This window comes from Amblyraja radiata, chromosome 23 (assembly GCF_010909765.2).
Source record: "Amblyraja radiata isolate CabotCenter1 chromosome 23, sAmbRad1.1.pri, whole genome shotgun sequence".
Lineage (NCBI taxonomy): Eukaryota > Metazoa > Chordata > Chondrichthyes > Rajiformes > Rajidae > Amblyraja > Amblyraja radiata.
The window spans coordinates 34,986,827-35,009,530 of NC_045978.1; the positions used below are offsets into that span (position 1 = coordinate 34,986,827).

Below are 22,704 nucleotides of genomic sequence, written 5' to 3' on the forward strand. Positions count from 1 at the left end.
ATATTGATTTTAGAAAAAACGCTGCCACTTACGGCTGTGATTTTTGGCCACCTTACTCAGAGTCCCCCTCCGCTGTGCAGGACAAGATGATTTTTCCCATCAATGAAAAATAAAAGAGTTATTAGTGTTTAAAAAATGTTGAGATTCTCTCTCCTGAAGGCCATGCCCTTTCCGGAGGGACTATAAAACCCGGAAGTGTTGAGTGCCTTAGTCAGTCTCTGCAAGATGGGGGAGCGAGAGGGTCATCTCTCTCAATCTGAGCTGTGAATAACACTGAACACATGTCTACTAAACTGTGAGTGGTTTTACTGACCTGTCAGTGCCCTTAATGTGATTTGAAAATATAGTTTGGAAATGCTAAAGCTGTGTTGCCTTTGGTTTGGAAATGCTAAAGCTGTGTGGCCTTTGGTTTGGAAATGCTAAAGTTGTGTTACCTTTGGTTTGGAAATGCTAAAACTGTGTTGCCTAATTAAAGTTGCCTTGCCTAATTAAAGTTGTCTTGCCTAATTAAAGTTGCCTTGCCTAACTAAAGTTACCTTCCCTTCCATATAATTAAAAGTCTAATCTTGACCACTTCCTGTTTACGCTTTATATTGATTTTAGAAAAAAAATGCTACTACGTGCGGCTGCGATTTTTGGGCATCTTACTCAGTCCCCCTCTGCTCATCAGGTGCCGAGGAGTTTTCCCATCAATGAAAAATAAAAGACTTATTAGTGTTTAAAAAATGTTGAGATTCTCTCTCCTGAAGGCCATGCCCTTTCCGGAGGGACTATAAAACCCGGAAGTGTTGAGTGCCTTAGTCAGTCTCTGGAAGATGGGGGAGCGAGAGCGTCATGTCTCTCAATCTGAGCTGTGAATAACACTGAACTACTAAACTGTGAGTGGTTTTACTGACCTGTCAGTGCCCTTAATGTGTTTTGAAAATATAGTTTGTAAATGCTAAAGCTGTGTTGCCTTTGGTTTGGAAATGCTAAAGCTGTGTTACCTTTGGTTTGTTAATGCTAAAGCTGTGTTGCCTTTGGTTTGTAAATGCTAAAGCTGTGTTGCCTAATTAAAGTTGCCTTGCCAAATTAAAGTTGCCTTGCCTAATTAAAGTTGCCTTTCCTAACTAAAGTTGCCTTGCCTTCTATATAATTAAAAGTCTAATCTTGACCACTTCTTGTTTACGCTTTATATTGATTTTAGAAAAAAACGCTACAACGTGCGGCTGTGATTTTTGGCCATCTTACTCAGTCCCCCTCTGCTCATCAAGTGCCGAGGAGTTTTCCCATCGATGAAAAATAAAAGACTTATTAGTGTTTAAAATATGTTGAGATTGTCTCTCCTGTCAATCATGGTATGAAGGCCACGCCCCTTCTGGTGGGAGGGGGAGGGACTATAAAACCCGGAAGTGTGGGCGTGGCTCAGTCTCTGCAAGATGGGGAGGGAGAGGTCACGACTTGCTGTCTTTAGTGTCTTGCACCCGGCTTGAAATGGTATGAAACTGCTTTTGAATTTGGTGGCCTTGCACCCTGCTTGAAATGGAATTTCAAGGACTAGCCGTGAGTCAACTGCCAGCCCACCAGCCATGAGTGAGTGAGCTGCCAGCTCAACAGGCTTGAGTGACTGAGCCGCCAGCCCAAGAATCCATTCGGCCCACAATGTCCATACTAGCCCTCTGGAAACCAGTCCTTTCAGCCCACAACATCCATAATAGCGCTCCAGAAAGTCTTCCCCCCCCACTGGCCACCAATATTGGAATTGGTGGAGAGGTGGAATATTGCATTGGGGGACCAGCCCTCCCATGTGATGCTGGGATCCAACGGGTGCCACTTAGTCTAGTATTGGTTGAATGGTGAATACATGAATTAGGTGGGATTACAGTAAGCGGTGGGCAGTGGGTCAATATGCTGTGTTGTAAGACTATGGAGGCTGATAAAGGAGAAGAAAGAGGGAGAGAGAAGGACTGAGGGCAGAGCTGAGTTGGAGACGCCAGTAGTCTTGTATTCTTGAGGTCACCATATATTGAGATGGGAAAATCATCCACCCCATACATTATTTCCCACTTAACTCTTCTGACCCACAGAGGTTAAGACTCGAATGAGCCCTTTGCTTAGTGCTCAGTTGTCACAATCACAACAACACAGAAATAGAAGCATGCAAACATGCAATACCATCAACCTGGAATTATAGCTCAGTTTGCCCCTCATGGAAGCTGGCTGACCTGCTGAGGATTTCCAGTTCATCCTGATTTATTTTGGAAGTGCAATTGATGGTCTTGAAATCTGAAACCAAAGACCATGGCAAATGGACACATGAAATATTTAATGTTGCCTTAATAAATACATCCTGGTGGTAAATGTGAAGAGCAAATGGGGAGGAATCCTGAGTCCAAGTCTACCGGTGGGAGACTCATTGAGGTGTTTGGGATAGCGTTGACACAGAGCATTGATGAAGTGTTGTCACAATGTGGTGCCGGGCGCAGGTGAAGTCCAGGTGCTGTTCGAAGGCAACCTCATGCAAGTGCTATTGATCTTCAGAGTTTGTTGCTGAAGGGAAAGGTGCCAATGCAAAGTTGTTACATTGCAAACGGAGACCATCCAACCCACCGGGCCCATCTTCCACTTGGGCAACAATGTAACAGCATCCGTGGAGGGAAATGGACCAAAGTCATGTTGGGTAGGGACTCCTTCAGACTGATGGGGTAGAACGGAGATAGCAGGTAGAAAGAAGTGAGGAGAAGTGGTGGGGCAAGAGTTGGCAATTGAAAGGAGGGGTTGATTGGCAGATAAGTTGGATGGAGTAGAAAAGGGTGAAGATAGTAGCCAAGGCTACAGGTGGGAAGTAGAGAAGAAAAGATCTGATTAATAAAAGGTGGGGGGGTGAAATGTATTACCAGAGGGAAGAATGGTGGGTAGAAATGAATAGGAGGGGAAAGGCAAGACAAATGAGAGATCTTGAGTTGGGAGAGGTCGACGATGAATGGATGGAGGAGTGTAAAGAATCTGGCTTAGGGAGGAGGGGAGGATGCGGAAACAAAGGTGTTGGAAGATTGAATTCCTGAAATTGGAGAATCCAGTATTCATGCGATTGGATTGAAGCTTCCCAAGGGGAATACGAGGGGTTGCTCTTCCAGTTTACGAGGCCTCCCTCTGGTAATGGAGATGGCCAAGGACAGACGGATTGGAATGGGTAGAAGAATATATATGCCTTTTCTTATGTAGCATTAGGGCAGCAGAGTGAGTGGCACAGTGGTAGATTTGCTACCTTACAGTGCCAGAGACCCAGTTTCGATCCTGACTACGGGTGCTGTCTGTACAGAGTGTGTATGTTCTCCCTATGTCCACATGGGTTTCTTCTGGGTGATCCGGTATCCTCCCACATTCCAAAAGCGTACGGGAGGGGGGGGAGATGGTGAAAGTGAAGACACGACACGGGTGGGGGTTGGGGTCGGAGGAGGGCAGGTGAGTAGACGGAGACCAAGGAGAGGTTTGGTGGGGGGGAATAGTAGGTGTTCAGAGAGGAGGGGGGCATGAGGACAAGTGCACAGCTGGGGAGTAGCTGGGGCCACCTGGTTAAATGAGGAGGGATTAGACAAGATTGGAGATGGTGCATGTACTGTAAACCTCTGTCAGACCTGGCTGGGTTGTTGAGCTCCTGGTATTTTTGGAGTAACTCAGAGACTGGTTGGTATCTGGTTAGGTTTAATGATGAAGTGGTATAATTTATTCACACAAACGTAGTCTACAGGTAACATATTACCTTTACACTTAACCTATGCTTTTTTTGTATTTGAGAGTGTTTCTGCACAATGGTAAGATTTATTTTGTTTTCACCAAGTAAAATTGTGCTTTGCAGATGGTTGTATAATCTGTTCCGCAAATTCCTCGAGGAACCCATTCGTAAAGCCCTTACCAAACAGGTAGGTCAGCTTCCCTCACCATTCATATTGAATAATTGTGCTGTTAACTTGCACAGCATTCGAGCTGTATAACTCATGGCGGAGCCTGTGTCAAACATGGTCATCTCCTCATTGTCATTTACTATTTCTTTGATACAGATGTGTCCTAAAATCTCCAGTGCACTCAGGGGATTGGAAAAGAATCTAAAGACCATGGAAAGTATGTTGTTTTACATTCTCCCTCATTCTGCCATCGCCTTCCAAAAACTCTCTCAAGATGGCTGCTTCCTTTTCTCCAGAATTGAATTGAATTGAATTGAATCCTTTATTTGTCATGTTGTTGCCTGCAGCCATACATGTAATAATAACAACACACAATAAACACAAATTAACATCCACCACAGTGAGTTCACCAAACACCTCCTCACTGTGATGGAGGCAAAAGTCTTAGAGTTACTGTCTCTTCCCTCCTCTTCTCCCTCTGCGCCGAGGCGATACCCCACCGGGCGATGGTAAGTCAGTCCCGCGGTTCAAGCTCCGCGGCCCGGGGGTGGTCGAAGCTGCCGCCCTCCAGTCCAGCGGACGCAGCTGTTGCAACGGGTGCTCCGGAAAACAGGCACCAGCCTGTGACCTGCGAGCTCCCGACATTGTCATCCACTGGCCCGCGGCCGAGCCCCGGATCCAGGTCGCCGCTGCGAGAACGCCGCCTCAGCCACCGGAGCACCGTCTCCGCCCCGCACCGGGCCGCCCACACGGCAGCGTCTCAGCCCCGCACCGGGCTGCCCCCACGGGAGCACCTTCCAGCCGGGAGCCGGTCCGCCCTCACCGGAGCGCCTTCCAGCCGGGACCCAGGCCGCTCACACGGGAGCGCCTTCCAGCCGGTAGCCATGCCGCCCGCACGGGAGTGTCTCAGCCCTGCAACGGGCTGCCCCCACGGGAGCGCCTTCCAGCCGGTAGCCGTGCCGCCCGCACGGGAGTGTCTCAGCCCCGCGCCGTCCGCCCTCACCGGAGCGCCGAGTCGTGCCGCTACCCGGACGTCGCCACAGCTCGAAGACGGCCAGCCTCGCGTTGGTGAGTCCTGGCTGGCTCTACCTCCGGACCCTCAAGGTCGGTCGCAGGTTGGAGGCCGCCAGCTCCGCCATTAGGCCTCAGCGCAGACGGGGGAAGAGAAGGGGGATACGACAAAAAAGTCGCATTCCCCCGAAGGAAGAGACAGAAAGCCCTGTTTCACCCTCCCTCCACACACACAACACCACCTAATAACCAAAAAAATTACTAAACTAGACAAAAAAAAACAACACAAAAAAATAAATACAGACAGACTGCAGGCGAGCCGCAGCCGTATCACAGCGCCGCCACATCTGGAAGCTGTCTCCACCCCCACTCTCCCCTCCCCCCACCTGGCTTCATAGGCCTTTTCTTGTTTACCTCCACCTATCACCCATCTAACTCTGTCCCAATACCATCCACTCTCCTATACCCAACAATTAATGGCCATTGACTTAGAAACGTTTTGAAGGCAATTAAGGTGTTGGCCATGGGGCTAGATTGAGGGGAGGGATTGGTTTCTGAGGAGGAATGCAGACCGGAGAATGGGAAAATGTCAGCAGGGGTGTATTAAAAGAGAAAGATGACTGAGCCTAACTTTGTCAATGCCATATGGGGAGTAAAGATGAGATTACAACATTTGTACGGTAATTTGAAAAGAATGGAAGGTCTGTATACATAGGTGACAACATAAAGAAGTTGGGCGTCATTTGCACGACATCATTTACGCGTCACGAAGCACAATGCGCGCGTCATGACACGCATGTGATGCGCACATGGCGTGCATTACGCGTGCAGCGCCCCAGGATTTGGGGATTCACAAAATCACAATGAGGCCCAAGTGGGACAGGCCCTTAAACCTTGGGATATAAATCTCAACAAGGATTGGAAGACAGGTTCTGGTGGTGAAAGAACTAATACTCATCGTTAAGGATCAGGACCTCAGCAACAGCCAGACTGTTGCTGAAGTTAGCGATGTGTTCTAGAAACTGAAAGAGAACGCCCTGGCAACAGGCTTGATATGGACTAAAGCAAAAGCTCATCGTGTGAGCCACTGCCAAACTTGATTGTTTTCATCTCAACTCATTAAGAGCTGGGGAAGGTCATGAGTCAGACTAACTGTGCCACTAAAAGTCCACACGTAGACCTGGAACAGAAGCCAAATGCAGTCCTCAACTTTCACTCTGGTGGTAGCCAACAAAACAATCTGGTTTGCGAATTTCAAATCTTTTGTATTGATATTTTATATTTAATGTTGAAGATAGACACAAAATGCTGGAGTAACTCAGCGGGTCAGGCGTCATCTCTGGAGAGAAGGAATGGGTGGCGTTTCGGGTCAAGTGTAAGACTTTGGTGTAAACTAGCTTCTGCAGTTCCTCCTTACACATTATATTTCATGTTCTTTTCTCTCTGTTCTTAGCAAGGTTCAAAATTAACCCATTTGCTGAGGTTGACTATTCACTGGTTAATCAAATTCAAATTTCAAATAACGCCATGGACCTGGATTTTAAGGTAGGCCCTGACTCCTGGGGAGGGGAGGGGAGGGTGATGCGAGTGTACATGGGCAGTTGGATGTGTTGATATTTGCGCTGTTTCATAGTTCTGTTGCCTTTAGACATATCCAATACTGTTTTTGAGTTCTCTATTTATAAGTTACCAGTGATCTCGTGATAGATATTCGCTATCCAGGCTTATTGGTAACCTCAGTTTTCTAGCACAACAGAAGCTGACCTAAATTTAAAAAGCTTAATGTTAATTAAGAAAAGCTTCTAAACTGCACTTTGTCCATCACCTTGACATTATTTAGAGAAACAATTCTGACCATGACGTCCGTAAGATTTTGACCCTACTGTTCCAAGAACTGTGGGAACAGTAACCCACTCATCTCTAGAATCTTGTTCTTTGGTTCACATTAGGACCAAGGCAGGGATGGTCTGTGACCTTGTTGTCTCGTCCAAACTAAGGTTCAACTGGCAACAGAAGTTTATATTCAGAAGTTTGAAAATGGACAGGCGGTTGTTAAAAACAATGTTATTGATCAGCTCTTTCCATTATCTGTGCCTTTTGAGACTTCTTGCAGTATCTGAGCTTTGACATCTAATTCTTTTTATAGGGTCAATTCTACAGAGTGGGAAAAAATAAAGATCCTCCCTTCAAGCCACCTCCAATCAGCCTTCCCAGTCAATCCAATCGCATGTTGTACTTGGGAATATCTGATTTCCTTGCTAACTCAGCAGGATTTGTGTATTATGAAGCTGGGGTCTTACAAATGAAAATCACCGATAAAATGGTGAGTAAAAGCCATCCTTTCACTGCCCTTGTGTATACAAATGAGGTTATTATTTTCACTGGAGGTGGGTTTCTGCAGTAGGTTGCTGTGAAACTATGCGGAGGTGCAACACTGAGGTAAGCGCCGATCACAATTACTCTAAAGCTGCACTGGACACCTCATTCCAAGCACTCGTTATCACCTGTGCAGTGATGTGAGTGGGGGCGCATTGGACAGTCTGATTCCGTCTTTGATTATGTTTATTAGGAACACAGATCATTGCTGCCTGATTTACTTCATGGCATCATTGAGGAGTCAATGCTTTCACTGTGGTTCTTACTCCAAATTCCAAGCTGCTGGTTTCATGTGACAGTGCGAGGAGGGAGTAACAAATAAAGCACCTTCCTGTCAGAAACTTACTCCATTTTCAATTGTCTCTTATTTGAACAAGGGCATTGTTTTAAATGAATAAATAAATTATTTTATGAATATGAGCTTTGTTTGGTCACAGAGCAATGTCTGGTGATTTATGGGGCCTGTTTCCATGGTTCATCAGTTTGCAGAGAGGCACAATGGTTCTGCAGGTCGTGTTGCCATCTCACTATTCCAGTGACCAGGGTTCAGTCCTGACCTTTGGTGCTGTCTGACAGGAGTTTGCGTGTTCTCCCTGCAGCCACATGGGTTTGGCCTGGAGGCTCAAATATCCTCCCACATCCCAAAGACACTCGGGTAGGCTGATTGGCTGCAGTACATTTCCTTTAGTTTAGTTTAGACATACTGCGCGGAAACAGGCCCTTCGGCCCACCTGGTCCACGACGACCAGCGATCCCCGCATATTAACACCATCCTACACACATTAGGGACACTTTTTACATTTACCAAGCCAATTTACCTACCCACTTGTACGTCTTTGGTGTATAGAAACATAGAAAATAGGTGCAGTAGTAGGCCATTCGGCCCTTCGAGCCTGCACCGCCATTCAATATGATCATGGCTGATCATCCAACTCAGTATCCTGTACCTGCCTTCTCTCCATACCCCCTGACCCCATTAGCCACAAGGGCCACATCTAACTCCCTCTTAAGTATAGCCAATGAACTGGCCTCACCTACCTTCTGTGGCAGAGAATTCCAGAGATTCACCACTCTCTGTGTGAAAAATGTTTTCCTCATCTCAGTCCTAAAAGATTTCCCCCTTATCCTTAAACTGTGACCCATTGTTCTGGACTTCCCCAACATCGGGAACAATCTTCCTGCATCTAGCCTGTCCAACCCCTGGTGAATTTTGTAAGTTTCTATAAGATCCCTCCTCAATCTTCTAAATTCTAGCGAGTACAAGCCGAGTCTATCCAGTCTTTCGTCATATGAAAGTCCTGACATCCCAGGAATCTGTCTGGTGAACCTTCTCTGTACTCTCTCTATGGCAAGAATGTCTTTCCTCAGATTAGGAGACCAAAACTGTACGCAATACTCCAGGTGTGGTCTCACCAAGACCCTGTACAACTGCAGTAGAACCTTCCTGCTCCTTTACTCAAATCCTTTTGCTATGAATGCTAACATACCATTCGCTTTCTTCATTGCCTGCTGCACCTGCATGCCTACTTTTAATGACTGGTGTACCATGACACCCAGGTCTCGTTGCATCTCCCCTTTTCCTAATCGGCCACCATTCAGATAATAGTCTACTTTCCTGTTTTTGCCACCAAAATGGATAACCTCACATTTATCCACATTATACTGCATCTGCCATGCATTTGCCCACTCACCCAGCCTATCCAAGTCACCTTGCAGCCTCCTAGCATCCTCCTCACAGCTAACACTGCCCCCCAGCTTCGTGTCATCCGCAAACTTGGAGATGTTGCATTCAATTCCCTCGTCCAAATCATTAATATATATTGTAAATAGCTGGGGTCCCAGCACTGAGCCTTGCGGTACCCCAGTAGTCACTGCCTGCCATTGTGAAAAGGACCTGTTTACTCCTACTCTTTGCTTCCTGTCTGCCAGCCAGTTTTCTATCCACATCAATACTGAACCCCCAATACCGTGTGCTTTAAGTTTGTATACTAATCTCTTATGTGGGACCTTGTCGAAAGCCTTCTGAAAGTCCAGATATAACACATCCACTGGTTCTCCCTTATCCACTCTACTAGTTACATCCTCGAAAAATTCTATAAGATTCGTCAGACATGATTTACCTTTCATAAATCCATGCTGACTTTGTCCAATGATTTCACCACTTTCCAAATGTGCTGCTATCCCATCTTTAATAACTGACTCTAGCAGTTTCTCCACTACCGATGTTAGACTAACTGGTCTGTAATTCATTAGCTACCCTCCAATCCTCAGGAACTACTCCAGAATCTAAAGAGTTTTGAAAAATTATCACTAATGCATCCACTATATCTGGGGCTACTTCCTTAAGTACTCTGGGATGCAGCCTATCTGGCCCTGGGGATTTACCGGCCTTTAATCCATTCAATTTACCTAACACCACTTCCCGGCTAACCTGGATTTCACTCAGTTTCTCCATCTCATTTGACCCCCGGTCCCCTGCTATTTCCGGCAGATTATTTATGTCTTATGGGAGGAAACCGAAGATCTCGAAGAAAACCCATGACGGTCATGGGGAGAACGTACAAACTCCATACAGACAGCACCCGTAGTTGGTATCGAACCTGCAAGCGCTGTAAGGCAGGAACTCTACCACCGCAACACCGTGACATACCTCTACTTTACTTTAAGTGGAAAATTTGAAATGAAGATGAAGCATAGGTTAGGAGGCAGAACTGGTATATTGATTATTTACTTTCAGTAAATCTATATTTATTAATAGAGAATAAGTTCTTTAGAAATACTACATATTTTGCAATAACTTTAATAATGCTCCAGATTTTTGTCAATGCAATCTGCAGTGATTTATAAATCCAATCTCAGAATTGCAGATGAGATTTGAAATCCACACTGACTATTTCACCACACTTGCCTTTGAAGAATTTATGTATGTATGATGTTTGATACAGTCACACAAAATAACCCCCTTAAAATTGGCTAATTCCTTTCTCTTTTCCCCAGATTCCGACTACATCGCCTGTCAGATTAAACACAAAGTTCTTCAATCAGATCGCACCTGGGGTAAGTGTCTCATGGGTTTGCAAACTCTTGTTTGATATTAAACGCTCCTTATCCCATAATCACCATTGTTATCACATCACCATTCTTTGCACGTTACACTATGATGGGAAAGACGAACATTACCAGAGAAAAAATCTTCAGGTTACGGAAACATGAAATAAAAATAACATAAAATACTGATGCTTAGAGATCAGGCACAATCTGTGGAGAAAATGATGTTAATGACCTAAATATTAATAGTATATACGTCTCAACAGCTGCAGAAGCTCTATCCTAACATGCCAATAGAAATGCGCCTGCGAGCCACTCGATCGCCAATTCTGCAGGCTGCAAAAAAACACATCAACGTTCAAGCATTTGGAGCACTTGACGTGTGCGCAGTCCAGCCAAATTCAACCCTCGCATCACTTTTTGTCCTGAACATTGTAAGTACAAAAATCGTCTTTTTCTGTAGTACATACATTTTTACGGTTGGCGAAACTATTGCCATGAGAAATCTCCTTGATTATTTTGTCTTGTTACAGCAAGCGAGTGTCTCTGCTCGTGTGCGTATCGCTCAGATGAAACTGATTGGATCCCTACAACTGAATAGGTAAGGGAAAGACAACTGAAGGACCATCCATGCCCTCACATGGCCCCAGTCTGTGCGGGGTAAGATAATTACCACACAATTTATTACAACAAACATCGAAGATCCTTGGCATTGGAGAATAAATACACATCAGAGGGATACTGGAAAAACGACCTGCTCTGTATTGGCAAAATGTTCAAACATCTTTAACCATCTGAATTTGTGGATGGAGCTGTCCCTGCAAAAAATCAGTCATAGTTAAAATTTGTGTAGATTATGTGTTCAAATGTTTAGATTGGGGCTACAATCCATAACTTTCATACTGAATGCACAACTAACAATTACCATTCATTGATAGCCAAACTCAGTCATTATTGATTACTTTTTTTGCTTATTTCCTTTATTAATATAATACCGAAGCCAGTCGAGTAAAATAAATCTAAATCTAAATTTGACCGTCGATGTACGTTATTAGTTAATCTCAGAGAGGGTGCAACATCTGTATTAGGATTAATCCACCAGAATTTTCTGAGACTCCTGTCTAGTGACATTGAGTGGAATTTGTCAAAGTCGGTGCATTGAATAAGATAAAATTCAAGCAACTGATTTTCACCATCGAGCTCACATATAACTCACCCAAATGCCAACGTTTCATCAGGATCATTATATGCCATGAGACGCGGATGTTGCCAGCACTAGAGGGCCAGAGCTATAGGGAGAGGTTGAGTAGGCTGGGACTCTATTTCATGGAGCACAGGAGGATGAGGGATGATCTAATAGAAGTGTATAAAATCATGATTTGAATAGATATGGTTGAGTCTTTTGCCCAGAGTAGGTGAATAGAGGAGCAGAGGACATAAGTTTAAGGTGAACGGCAAAAGATTTAATAGGAATCTGAGGGGTATGTTTTTCACACAAAGGGTGGTAGGTGTATGGAACAAGCTGCCAGAGGAGGTAGTTGAGGCGGGGACTATCGCAAAATTTAAGAAACAGTTAGACAGGTACATGGATAGGACAGGTTCGGAGGGATATGGATCAAACGTGGGCAGGTGGGACGAGTGCAGATGGGACATGCAGGGCCGAAGGGCCTGTTTCCACACTGTATCACTCTATGGCTCTATCTATCTTTCCCTCTCAAACACATTCTCCTGCCTTCTACCCTTTACCTCTGACACCCGTATCAATCAAGAATCTATCAATCTCCTCCTGAAAAATGTCCATTGACTTGGCCTACACAACTGTCTGTGGCAATGAATTCCACAGTTCACCACCCTCTGACTTAAGAAATTCCTGCTCATCACCTTCCTAAAGGAATGTCTTTTAATTCCGAGTCTGTGGTTACTGGTCCTAGACTCTCCCACTAGTGGAAACATCTTCTCCATATCCACTCCATCCAGGTTTTTACCAGGCTGGGACAGACTGCAACAACTTAACACCTTGTCCCAAAGCTTGTGTCCTGTCCTGTATCACCCAAGGCAGCAGAGACTTAATGGGAGAGGGCAAGCACCGTAACAAAGTAGCTCACGATGGTTTGGGTAAAATTCAGGAATGTCTATGCATGCCACATCATGAATATTACTGGAGAACGGTCTTGACCCGAAATATAATCTGCAGAGATGCTGCCTGACTCACTGATACTCCAGCACTCTGACATGTCATCTATCCATGTTCTCCAGAGATGCTGCCTGACCCGCTGAGTTACTCCAGCACTCTGTGAAACGTCGCCTATTCATATTCTCCGCAGATGCTGCCTGACCCACTGAGTTACTCCAGCACTTTGTGTCTATTTTCCATTCACCCATCTGCCCAAGCCCACTCTCCCCCCTCCTTTCTTATGTTCCTTTCCACCCATAAACCTCTCTCTGCCTTTACATTTCACTCCTCTTTCAAATCTGCTCTACTTATCTACATTCATTTTTCTTCTTAACTTTTTAGTCATAGAATGATGCAGTGTGGAAACAGGCCCTTCAGCCCAACTTGCCCACACCGACCAACATGTCCCATCTAAACTAGTCCCACTCACACGCGTTTGGCCCATGTATCCATCTAAATCTGTCCTATCCATGTACGTGTCCAAATGTCTCTTAAACATTAGGATAGTCCCAGCCTTAACTATCTCCTCTGGCAGCTCGTTACATACACCCAGCACCCTTTGTGTGAAAAAGCTACCTCTCAGATTCCTGTTAATTTCTGAAATATTGGTCATAAATTGGGTGCAGAAATGCTCCAAAATAAGGCTCAGAATGCATCAGAGAGCATCTAAAACCCCAGAGTTTCCAGGGCCCTTAAGCGGGCCCTGGACCCTGGCATCGATAGACTTCACGCTTCGCGCTCATGATGTGCGCACACTATTTCACATTACATTTTTTGTAATTCTGTCATGCCATCCCCCTTTTTGGAAAGCTTCGTATGGGCCTGTATTTGTTGCATGTTGTCTCATTTCACTGTACCATTGTCTACTGAAGGAGTTTAAAGTCAGATTGCGCAAACATTGTTAAAAATCCAAACAATTCCCTTTGTGATGTAATGGTGTTCTGCTTTTTTACTTTGTCTTTTTGTACAGTCTGACATTGACTCTTGGTCGTTCTAATGTTGGCCCTGTTCGGGTAAGTAAATCTTCTTGCATGATTTTAAGTCTTGTTTGTTTGTGATGACACTTGAGTCTTGGGTGCAAATTAGTCTGTGATCAAAGTAACAGTCGTCATATCAGAAGGTAAACGTTACACTTTATAAAACAATTAAATACAATTGTTCAATTCAAAAACAACGTTTATGGTGGCGCAGTGTAACAGCATCTTAATACGCCGATTCTAGTCATCTTAAATTGGCAGACGCCATATGATGGATTTATAGGCAAGATCCTTTCTGAACTAAACTTGAAAGTGTCCCATCACAACATTTAGGAAGATACTTCCACCTCACTGAATAGGGAGGGATGTGGATCACGTGCATGCAGAGGCGACAATAGTTTAACTTGGTAACATTTTTGGCACGGACACTGTGGGCCAAAGGTTCAAAGGATGTTGAAGATTTTAAATACAAGCAGAAAGTGCTGGGACTCCTCAGTGGATGATGGAAACAAAGTTCTCAGGTCCATGATCAACACCTTGTGCAGTGATGATGATCATGTAGTCCCAGATAATAAACAACCTAAGTTCTGAATGTGACTGCAACTGCAAATGGTGGAATTGAGTTAAAAACAAAGTTCTGGAGGAAGTCAGCGTGTCAGGCAGCATTTATGGAGGGAACAGATAAGGGTGGTGCTGATGTAATCTGGCTGACAGAACTCTACCAAGCTGAAGGCCTCTCGTACATCTCCTCATACCCACCCCTTGACTATGACATCACTGACAAACATCAGACCACTATCTCCCAATCCATCACAGATCTCATGCCTTTAGCAAATGTTCTCTCCCCAACTACCACCCTAGTTGTTCCCAAACCCTGCACAGCCCATTTCGATCTCCAGCCCAAATTCCATGGACATGAGTACCCTAGCTGGCCGGCCCTTTGTTTCCTTTGCTCTTGCCCTGCTGAAGTCATCTCCTCATACCTCAAATTCGAATGTCTTTTCCCACACTTCCTAATCTATACCATGGACGTCCCGTAACTTTGCATCCCATCCCCCACCAGGAAGGCCTTAGTGCTCTCCATTTCTTCCTAGAACAGAGAACGAACAACCTTCTCCTCAACTCACGCTCACCTCCACCTGTTGGAACATATCCTCACCCGTTGGAACTTCTTTTGATTTCTCTCAGCCATGGGCACTCACATGGGATCTAGCTAGGCCTGCCTTTCCCTTCACATTATTGAATATTCTTTGTTCGAAATATACCCCTAGAACCACCTCCACTGCATTGGTCTGGCCACCTGCATTTGCTATATCACCATCTATATCTATCATTCCTCTTTCCCCACACTCTGTCTGAAGAAGGGTCTCGACCCAAAACATCATCTATTCCTTTTCACCAGAGATGTTGTCTGACCCACTGAGTTACTCCAGCTTTTTGTGTCTATGTGCAGTACTTGTTGATTTCATGAACATTCATCAATTTCCATGCTGTCCTCAAATTTACTTGGACTCTTGTCACATCTCTTTTTCCTTTCTTGATCTCTCTGTCTCCATTTCAGGACATAGACTGTCCACAGACATCTGCTACAAACTCACTGACACCCACAGCCAACTTCACTACATATCCTCCTGCCCTCTTTCATCTAAGGATGTCATCCCTTTCTCGCAGTTTCTCTGTCTCTGCAGCATTTGTTGGCTTTCCACTCTAGGATATCTGAATTTGGATTTAACCCCCTGAAATGTTCCATCTCCTGCCTCTCTCACCATCTCTTCCTTATCGACCCTACTTCAAGTCTAATTCTTTGACCAAACTTTTAGTCATTACCCTAGCGTTCCCTTGGCTTGGTGTCAACATTTTCTTGTTGATATTCTTCTGAAATTTCTCGATGTTTCATCATGTTAAAAATACTGTCTAAATCTTATGTGTTAATATTGTGATACTACTTGAACAGTTCTTCAGCTCTTTCAATCCGAAATCACGAGAAACAATGTCTTTGGAAATGTCCAATCTGGAATGTAAATGTTGCTATCTTCTATCTACCTAGTTGAGATGAAGTGGCCAATGTTGATGGTAGCTCTTCCTCTCATCCAAATCCTATTGGGCCATCTGTTGTCTGTGCTGGAATGCACAAAGTTCTATGGGACAGTTTGGTCTGGCCTATATGTGAGGGATGAGCTGCCGTATTCACACTACCTCAACAGTACATATCTAGTAGCAGCACCTTATCTTTGAAGCTGCCGTTTGATTGTTGCGGCTCAGTGGAGTGCTGAAAATGACCAGAGAGGAGCCTAGGGGGAGGGGAGTGTGAAAGTTACTTAAAATGAAATAATTCAGTATTCATATCGCTGGGTTGTGAGTTACTCAAGCAAAATATGAGGTTGTGTTCCTCCAATGTGTGCGTGGCTTCACTCTGGCAATGAAGGAGGTCGAGGACAGAAAGGTCAGTGTGGAACAGGAAGGGGAGTTTAAAAGGTTGGCAACCAGGACCAAGCGAAATAGTCACCGAGTCTATGTTTGGTCTCGCGAATATACAGAAGACCATATCAGGAGCACCAGTTGCAGTAGATGAGGTTAGAGGACATACATGTGAACCTCTGTCTAACCTGCCTGGATCCCTGGATGGATTCGAGAGATGGTATTAGGACAGGTGGTTACAGGGGAAGGTACCTGGGGGAGGGGGTGGTTTAGGTGGGATGGGATGAGTGAGCCATGGGGCTGTGGAGGGAGTGGTTCCTACAGAATGCGGAAAGTCCAAGCTCAAATGAATTTATTGTCATGTGTCCCTGATAGGACAATGAAATTCTTGCTTTGCTTCAGTACACAGAACATAGTAGGCATTGACTACAAAACAGATCAGTGTGTCCATATACCTTAATAGAAATATATACACACATGAATAAATAAAGTGATAAAGTGCAAATAACAGATAATGGGTTATTAATAATCAGAGTTTTGTCCGAGCCAGGTTTACTAGCCTAATGGCTGTGGGGAAGTAGCTATTCCTGAACCTGGTTATTGCAGTCTTCAGGCTCCTGAACCTTCCACCTGAATGTAGCAGGGAGATGAGTGTGTGGCCAGGATGGTGTGGGTCTTTGATGATACTGCCAGCCTTTTTGAGGCAGCGACTGCGATAAATCCCCTCAATGGAAGGAAGGTCAGAGCCGATGATGGACTGGGCAGTGTTTACTACTTTTTGTAGTCTTTTCCTCTCCAGGGCGCTCAACTTGCCGAACCAAGCCACGATGCAACCGGTCAGCATGCTCTCTACTGTGCACCTGTAGAAGTTAGAGAGAGTCCTCCTTGACAAACCGACTCTCCGTAATCTTCTCAGGAAGTAGAGGCGCTGATGAGCGTTCTTGATAATTGCATCAGTGTTCTTGGACCAGGAAAGATCTTCAGAGATGTGCACGCCCAGGAATTTGAAGTTCTTGACCCTTTCAACCCTATAAACGGGGCTGTGGGTCCCCCTCCTACTCCTTCCAAAGTCCACAATCAGTTCCTTGGTTTTGCTGGTGTTGAGGGCCAGGTTATTGCGCTGGCACCATATGGACAGTTGCTCGATCTCTCTTCCATCGTCCCCATAAGTGATAAGTTCCACAACAGTGGTGTCATCAGCGAACTTGATGATGGAGTTCGCACTGTGACTGGCTATGCAGTCATGAGTATAGAGTGAGTACAGCAGGGGGCTGAGCACGCAGCCTTGAGGTGCTCCCGTGCTGATTGTTATCGAGGCTGACACATTTCCGCCAATACGAACAGACTGTGGTCTGTGAATGAGGAAGTCGAGGAAGGGGATAGAGATGGGAAGATGTGATTAGTGATGTAATCCCTTAGGAGATTACACAAATGTCGGAGGATAGTGTGTTGAAAGCGGAGGCTGGTAGGGTGAATGGTGAGAACCAGGGACCTCTGTCCATGTTGCATCTGGGGGTAGGAGAAGAGCAGAACAACAGGACACAGAGGAGACACTTGTGAGGGTCCCATCTATGACCACAGGGGGGAACCCACGTTCCCTGAAGAATGAGGACATCTCAGTTGTACTGGTATGGAACACCTCACTCTGGGTGCAGATGCAGTGGAAACAGAAGAATTGAGAATAGGGAAGAGCACCTTTGCAATGGAAAGGAGTGTGGTCCAAATAGCTGTGCGAGTCAGTAGGTTTGTAATAGATGTCCGTTGATAGTCTGTCTCCTGTGATGGAGACAGAGGGATCGAGAGAGGGGAGAGAGACGTGTCCGAGATAATCCAGGTGAATTTGAATGCAGGTTGAAAGTTAGTGGTGAAGTTAATAAAGTCCATGAGTTCTGCATGGGTGCAGGAGCTAGCCCCAAAGCAGTCGTTGAGATAGCAGAGAAAGAGTTGGGGGATAGGGCCCCTGTGCACCTGGAATAAGGATTGTTCAACATACCTGACAAAAAGGCAGCCATAGATGGGGGCATACGAGTGGCCATGAGCACGCCTTTGATTTGGAGAAAGTGGGCGGAGTCAAAGGAGAAGTTGGTGAGGTTGAGAACAAGTTCGACTAAATAGAGGAGGGTGTTAGCAGAGTGAAATTGGTTGGGTCTTTGTTCGAGGAAGAAGCGGGAAGGTCTTAAGGTCTCCTGATGAGGGATGGAGGTGTAGAGGGGATGATGAAGAGGAATGAATGGGGGCCTGGAAACCGAAAGTTGTTATTGTTGAAGGGCGTGCGAGTTGTCCTGGACATAGATGCTGCCTTATGCACTGAGTTACCCCATCCTTGCATCAGTGTTGATCGATGCAATTGCATGCCAATTTCAATGGGCTCCCACAGCGTAACTAGCAATCTGTGTTCTTAAAGAGACGGTGGTGTCTGATTACTGTGGTGACACTCCGTATGTTATAACTGAAATCTGTTATTAAGAGGTCCGTAATAACGAGGATAAACTGTATTAAAAACCTATGAGGGAGAGAAAAACACTTTAAAAACATTGAAGTGCACACCCAGAGGGGGCTTTTATTGTTGCGGGTGATTTTAACCACTCCAACCTTAAAACTGTACTCCCCAGGTTCCATCAGCATGTTTCCTGCCCAACCAGACGAGACAATATTCTGGACTTAGTATATACTAATATCACTGAAACCTACAAAGCCCTCCCCCTCCCCCACCTGGGTCAGTCTGACCACCTCTCTCTGTTCCTGCTCCCCAAATGCACACCTCTGATCAGACGTGTGAAACCAACCGTGAGGACAGTGAAGGTTTGGCCTGAGGGGGCTGTCTCTGTATTACAGGAACAGTTTCAGCAAACAGACTGGAGTCTGTTCGCCACCCAGGCCACCTTTAACTCCCAAGTGCACATTAACTCATACACCTCAACCGTTTTGGACTATATAAAATTCTGCACTGACAACGTCACTACCCATAAACAGATAAAGACCTTCCCTAACCAGAAGCCGTGGATGATGCCGCTTTTAAATCTGGCGACGCTGAGGGTACAGCTCATCCAGGGCCAATCTGAAAAAGGGAATTAGGAACGCTAAACTCAATCACAAACGGCAGATCGAGGAGCATTTCCAAAACAACTCCGACCCCAGGCGCATGTGGCAAGGAATCAAATCCATTGCCGATTACCATAAAGTTAACAGTCCCCCCCACAGACAACGCCTCCCTTCCTGACGAGCTAAACCACTTCTATGCTCGTTTTGACCGGGACAACAAAACTCCAGCCATCAAAGCTGCCCCACCCCCGAACGAACAACCCCTCAGTCTCTCCACCTCTGCTGTACAAGGTGCACTGAGCAAGGTGAATGAGCACAAAGCTGCCGGCCCCGATGGCATCCCCGGGCGGGTGCCCAGGGCATTTGCTGGACAACTATCCCCGGTCCTCGCTGACATTTTCAATCTGTCACTGGCCCAGGGTGTCATCCCCACTTGCCTCGAGACCTCAACCATTGTGCCAGTGCCCAAACAATCAGCTTCAGCGAGTCTCAACGACTTCCGCCCAGTGGCACTCACCCCTGTCATCGCAAAGTGCTTTGAGCGGCTGATCTTGGCTCACCTCAAAGCCAGCCTCCCCCCCACACTGGACCCCCATTGGTTTGCCTACTGGCCAACAGGTCTACAGAGGACGCCATATCAGCGGCCCTACACTCAGCCCTGACCCACCTGGACAACAACAACTCCTACATCAGGTTGCTGTTCAATGATTTCAGCTCCGCCTTTAACACTGTCCACCCCGCTAGCTTGATCACCAAACTCAGCGGACTTGGCATCTCCACCTCCCCCTGCAACTGGACACTGGATTTCCTCACCAACAGGCCACAGTCTGTTAGGGTCAACAACCTCACCTCCTCCACTATAACACTGAACACCGGCGTGCCACAGGGCTGTGTGCTCAGCCCTCTCCTCTACTCCCTCTTCACCCATGACTGCATTCCTAAGTATGGCTCCAACGCCATCATTAAATTTGCCGACGACACCACGGTGGTGGGACTGATCAGTGACAACGACGAGTCAGCCTACAGGGAGGTGGTCCAGCACCTGACAACCCGGTGTGCCAACAATAACCTCGTCCTCAACTCCAAGAAGACGAAGGAAATTATTGTTGACTTCAGGAAGAACAGAGGGGGCAGACATACCCCCACCCATATAAACGGGACTGAGGTGGAGCGCGTCTCCAACTACAAATTCCTCGGGGTACACATCTCGGAGGATCTGTCCTGGTCCCTCAATACCACCAAACTGATCAAAAAGGCGCTGCAGCGCCTTTACTTTCTGAGGAGGCTCAAGAAAGCTCACCTGTCCCCCCAGATCCTGACCAACTTTTACCGCTGTACCATCGAAAGCATCCTGACCACCTGCTTCACGGTATGTTACAGCAGTTGCACCACAGCGGATAGGAAGGCACTACAACGGGTGGTGAAAACCGCTCAGCACATCATCGGTGCCCCGCTCCCTGCCATGGATGCCCTCCACCGAAAACAGTGTCTGAGGGCCTGCTTCCATGCTGGGTCTTCCCATAATCATATGTTGAATAATGCACCTGTCTCTGATAGAGTCATTCCTCTCTACTGAAATAAATGTAGTCACTGAATCTGTTTCAGTTCTAACCTGGGTCAGCTCCCTCTCCAGATTCCTCAATGAGCTAACAGGAAGCTAACATTCCAACCGTCAACCCCATGAGAAGTTCTGCCCAAGAGTGCGGTCAAAAGGACCACAGTGAGGACATCCTGGGAAGCCTGAGACTTCCTTGTTCATATGAGTGGTCTTTGGGTTGTAAATTCCAGCCCCCCCACAACGATGTTGTACACCATCACTCCCCACCATAAACATTACATTATCCTAGGATATTAAACTGAGAGGATCTTATTTGACATTTTCTTTCTCATCATGTCTTGTTGAAGGTGGCTGATCTGGAACTGATAATGAACATTGCAGTAAAGTCCGTGGTGTTACCAGGCGTCAATGGTAAGTACGTGATGGAGACTGTTTGGGATTTCCACGGTAAAAATGGATAATGGCGCAACGTATTTAGATGTTGGGGATTTTTCTACCTTGTGCTGAACTTCCCTCACGAAAATTAGCTTTGCTCAGTTTATCTGTTGGTTAATTATATTCTTGCTCTTAGTTAGCAAATTAAAGATTTTACTGACTTGATTATTGCGACGATTTTGATGTAAATTGTCAATTGGGAAATGTAGTACTTGCTAAATTCATCTGCCATTTCTTTATTCCACATTATCATCCCTCTTTATTCTTTATATATCAGAAGAAACCTTTTCTATCAGATTTAATATTATTGGCTAGCTTACATTCATAGTTCATCTATTCTCCCGGTTGTCATTTTTGTTCCCTTCTGTTGGTTTTCAAAAGCTCCCCAATCCCCCAGCTTCCCACTGATCTTTGCAACATTACGTTCCTCTTTTCGTTTTATGCTGTCTTTGACTTCCCTTGTCAGCCACGGTCGTCTCATTGGGATGAAAAGATCTTGCGTCTCCCAAATTATTCCCAGAAACTCCTGCCATTGCTGCTACACTGTCATTCCTGCTAGGGTCCCTTTCCGATCAACTTTAGACAGCTACTCCCTCATACCTCTGTAATCACCTTTACGAGATAGTAATACAGACACATCCAATTTTATCTTCTCCTTCTCAAACTGCAAGTTGGATTTTATATTATGGTCACTGCCCCCTAGGAGTTTCTTTCCTTGAAGCTTCCTAATCACACCTGGTTCATTGCTCAATACCAAATCCAGAATTGCCTTTTCCCTCGTAGGCTTGACCACAAGCTGCTCTAAGAAGTCATCTTGGGACGACAGATGGCACAATGGGCTAAGTGTTCAGCTGGCAACCGGAAGGTAGCCGGTTCGAATCCCGCTTGGAGTGCATACTGTCGTTGTGTCCTTGGGCAAGACACTTCACCCACCTTTGCCTGTGTGTGAATGTGTGTGAATGTGTGTGAGTGATTGGTGGTGGTCGGAGGGGCCGTAGGCGCAGATTGGCAGCCACGCTTCCGTCAGTCTGCCCCAGGGCAGCTGTGGCTACAGAAGTAGCTCACCACCACCGAGTGTGACTGAGGAGTGAATGAATAATGCGATGTAAAGCGCCTTGAGTATTAGAAAGGCGCTATATAAATCCCATCCATTATTATTATTATCTCGTAGGCATTCTACAAATTAATTCTCTTGAGATCCAATGCCAACCTGATTTTCCCAGTCTATCTACTTATTGAAATCCCAGGTGGCCACTGTAACATTGCCTTTCTTACATGACAATTGTATCTCTTGATGTGATTTGTACCCGACGTCCTGGCTACAGTTCAGATGCCTGTAAATATCTTCCATCAGGGTATTTTTACCCTGAGTCTTTTTAGTTCTATTCACAAGGATTCTACATCTGATCCTATGTCACGCCTGGCTGAGGACAGAATTTCATTTCTGAACAGCATAGCTACCCCACCCTCATTGCCCACCCATCTGTCTTTTTAATAGGACATGTAACTTGGATATTCAGCTCCCAGCTCTGATCCTCTCTCAGCCACGTCTCTGCGATGCCCACAACATTGTACCTACCAAATTCTAACTGTGCTATTAGGTCATCCGTATACTGCGTGCTTTCAAATATAACACCAATTCTTCAGCCCTCTTCTTATATTGGCCCTAATTTTGCCTAACCTTATCTCTTCTTAAACTTCCTGTTCTATTACTTCTGGAGACTTCAGTAACCTCTCCTGCTCTCTCCTTCCCTTTAATTTCATCCATATATTTTCATTTTA

At 45.7% G+C, this 22,704-nt stretch overlaps 1 protein-coding gene across 1 annotated transcript in view; it reads left to right on the top strand.

Moving 5' to 3' along the window:
• Nucleotides 1–20,948, top strand: part of LOC116986078 (bactericidal permeability-increasing protein-like) — a 33,100-nt gene extending 12,152 nt beyond the window's left edge. Inside the window, exons 5-13 of the mRNA XM_033041259.1 lie at nt 3,839–3,902; nt 4,041–4,161; nt 6,349–6,440; nt 7,042–7,218; nt 10,269–10,328; nt 10,586–10,753; nt 10,853–10,920; nt 13,463–13,505; nt 20,835–20,948. Of these exons, the coding sequence (XP_032897150.1) occupies nt 3,839–3,902; nt 4,041–4,161; nt 6,349–6,440; nt 7,042–7,218; nt 10,269–10,328; nt 10,586–10,753; nt 10,853–10,920; nt 13,463–13,505; nt 20,835–20,948 (907 nt within the window). The remainder of the gene's footprint in view (nt 1–3,838; nt 3,903–4,040; nt 4,162–6,348; nt 6,441–7,041; nt 7,219–10,268; nt 10,329–10,585; nt 10,754–10,852; nt 10,921–13,462; nt 13,506–20,834) is intronic.
• The last annotated feature ends 1,756 nt before the right edge of the window (nt 20,949–22,704 follow it).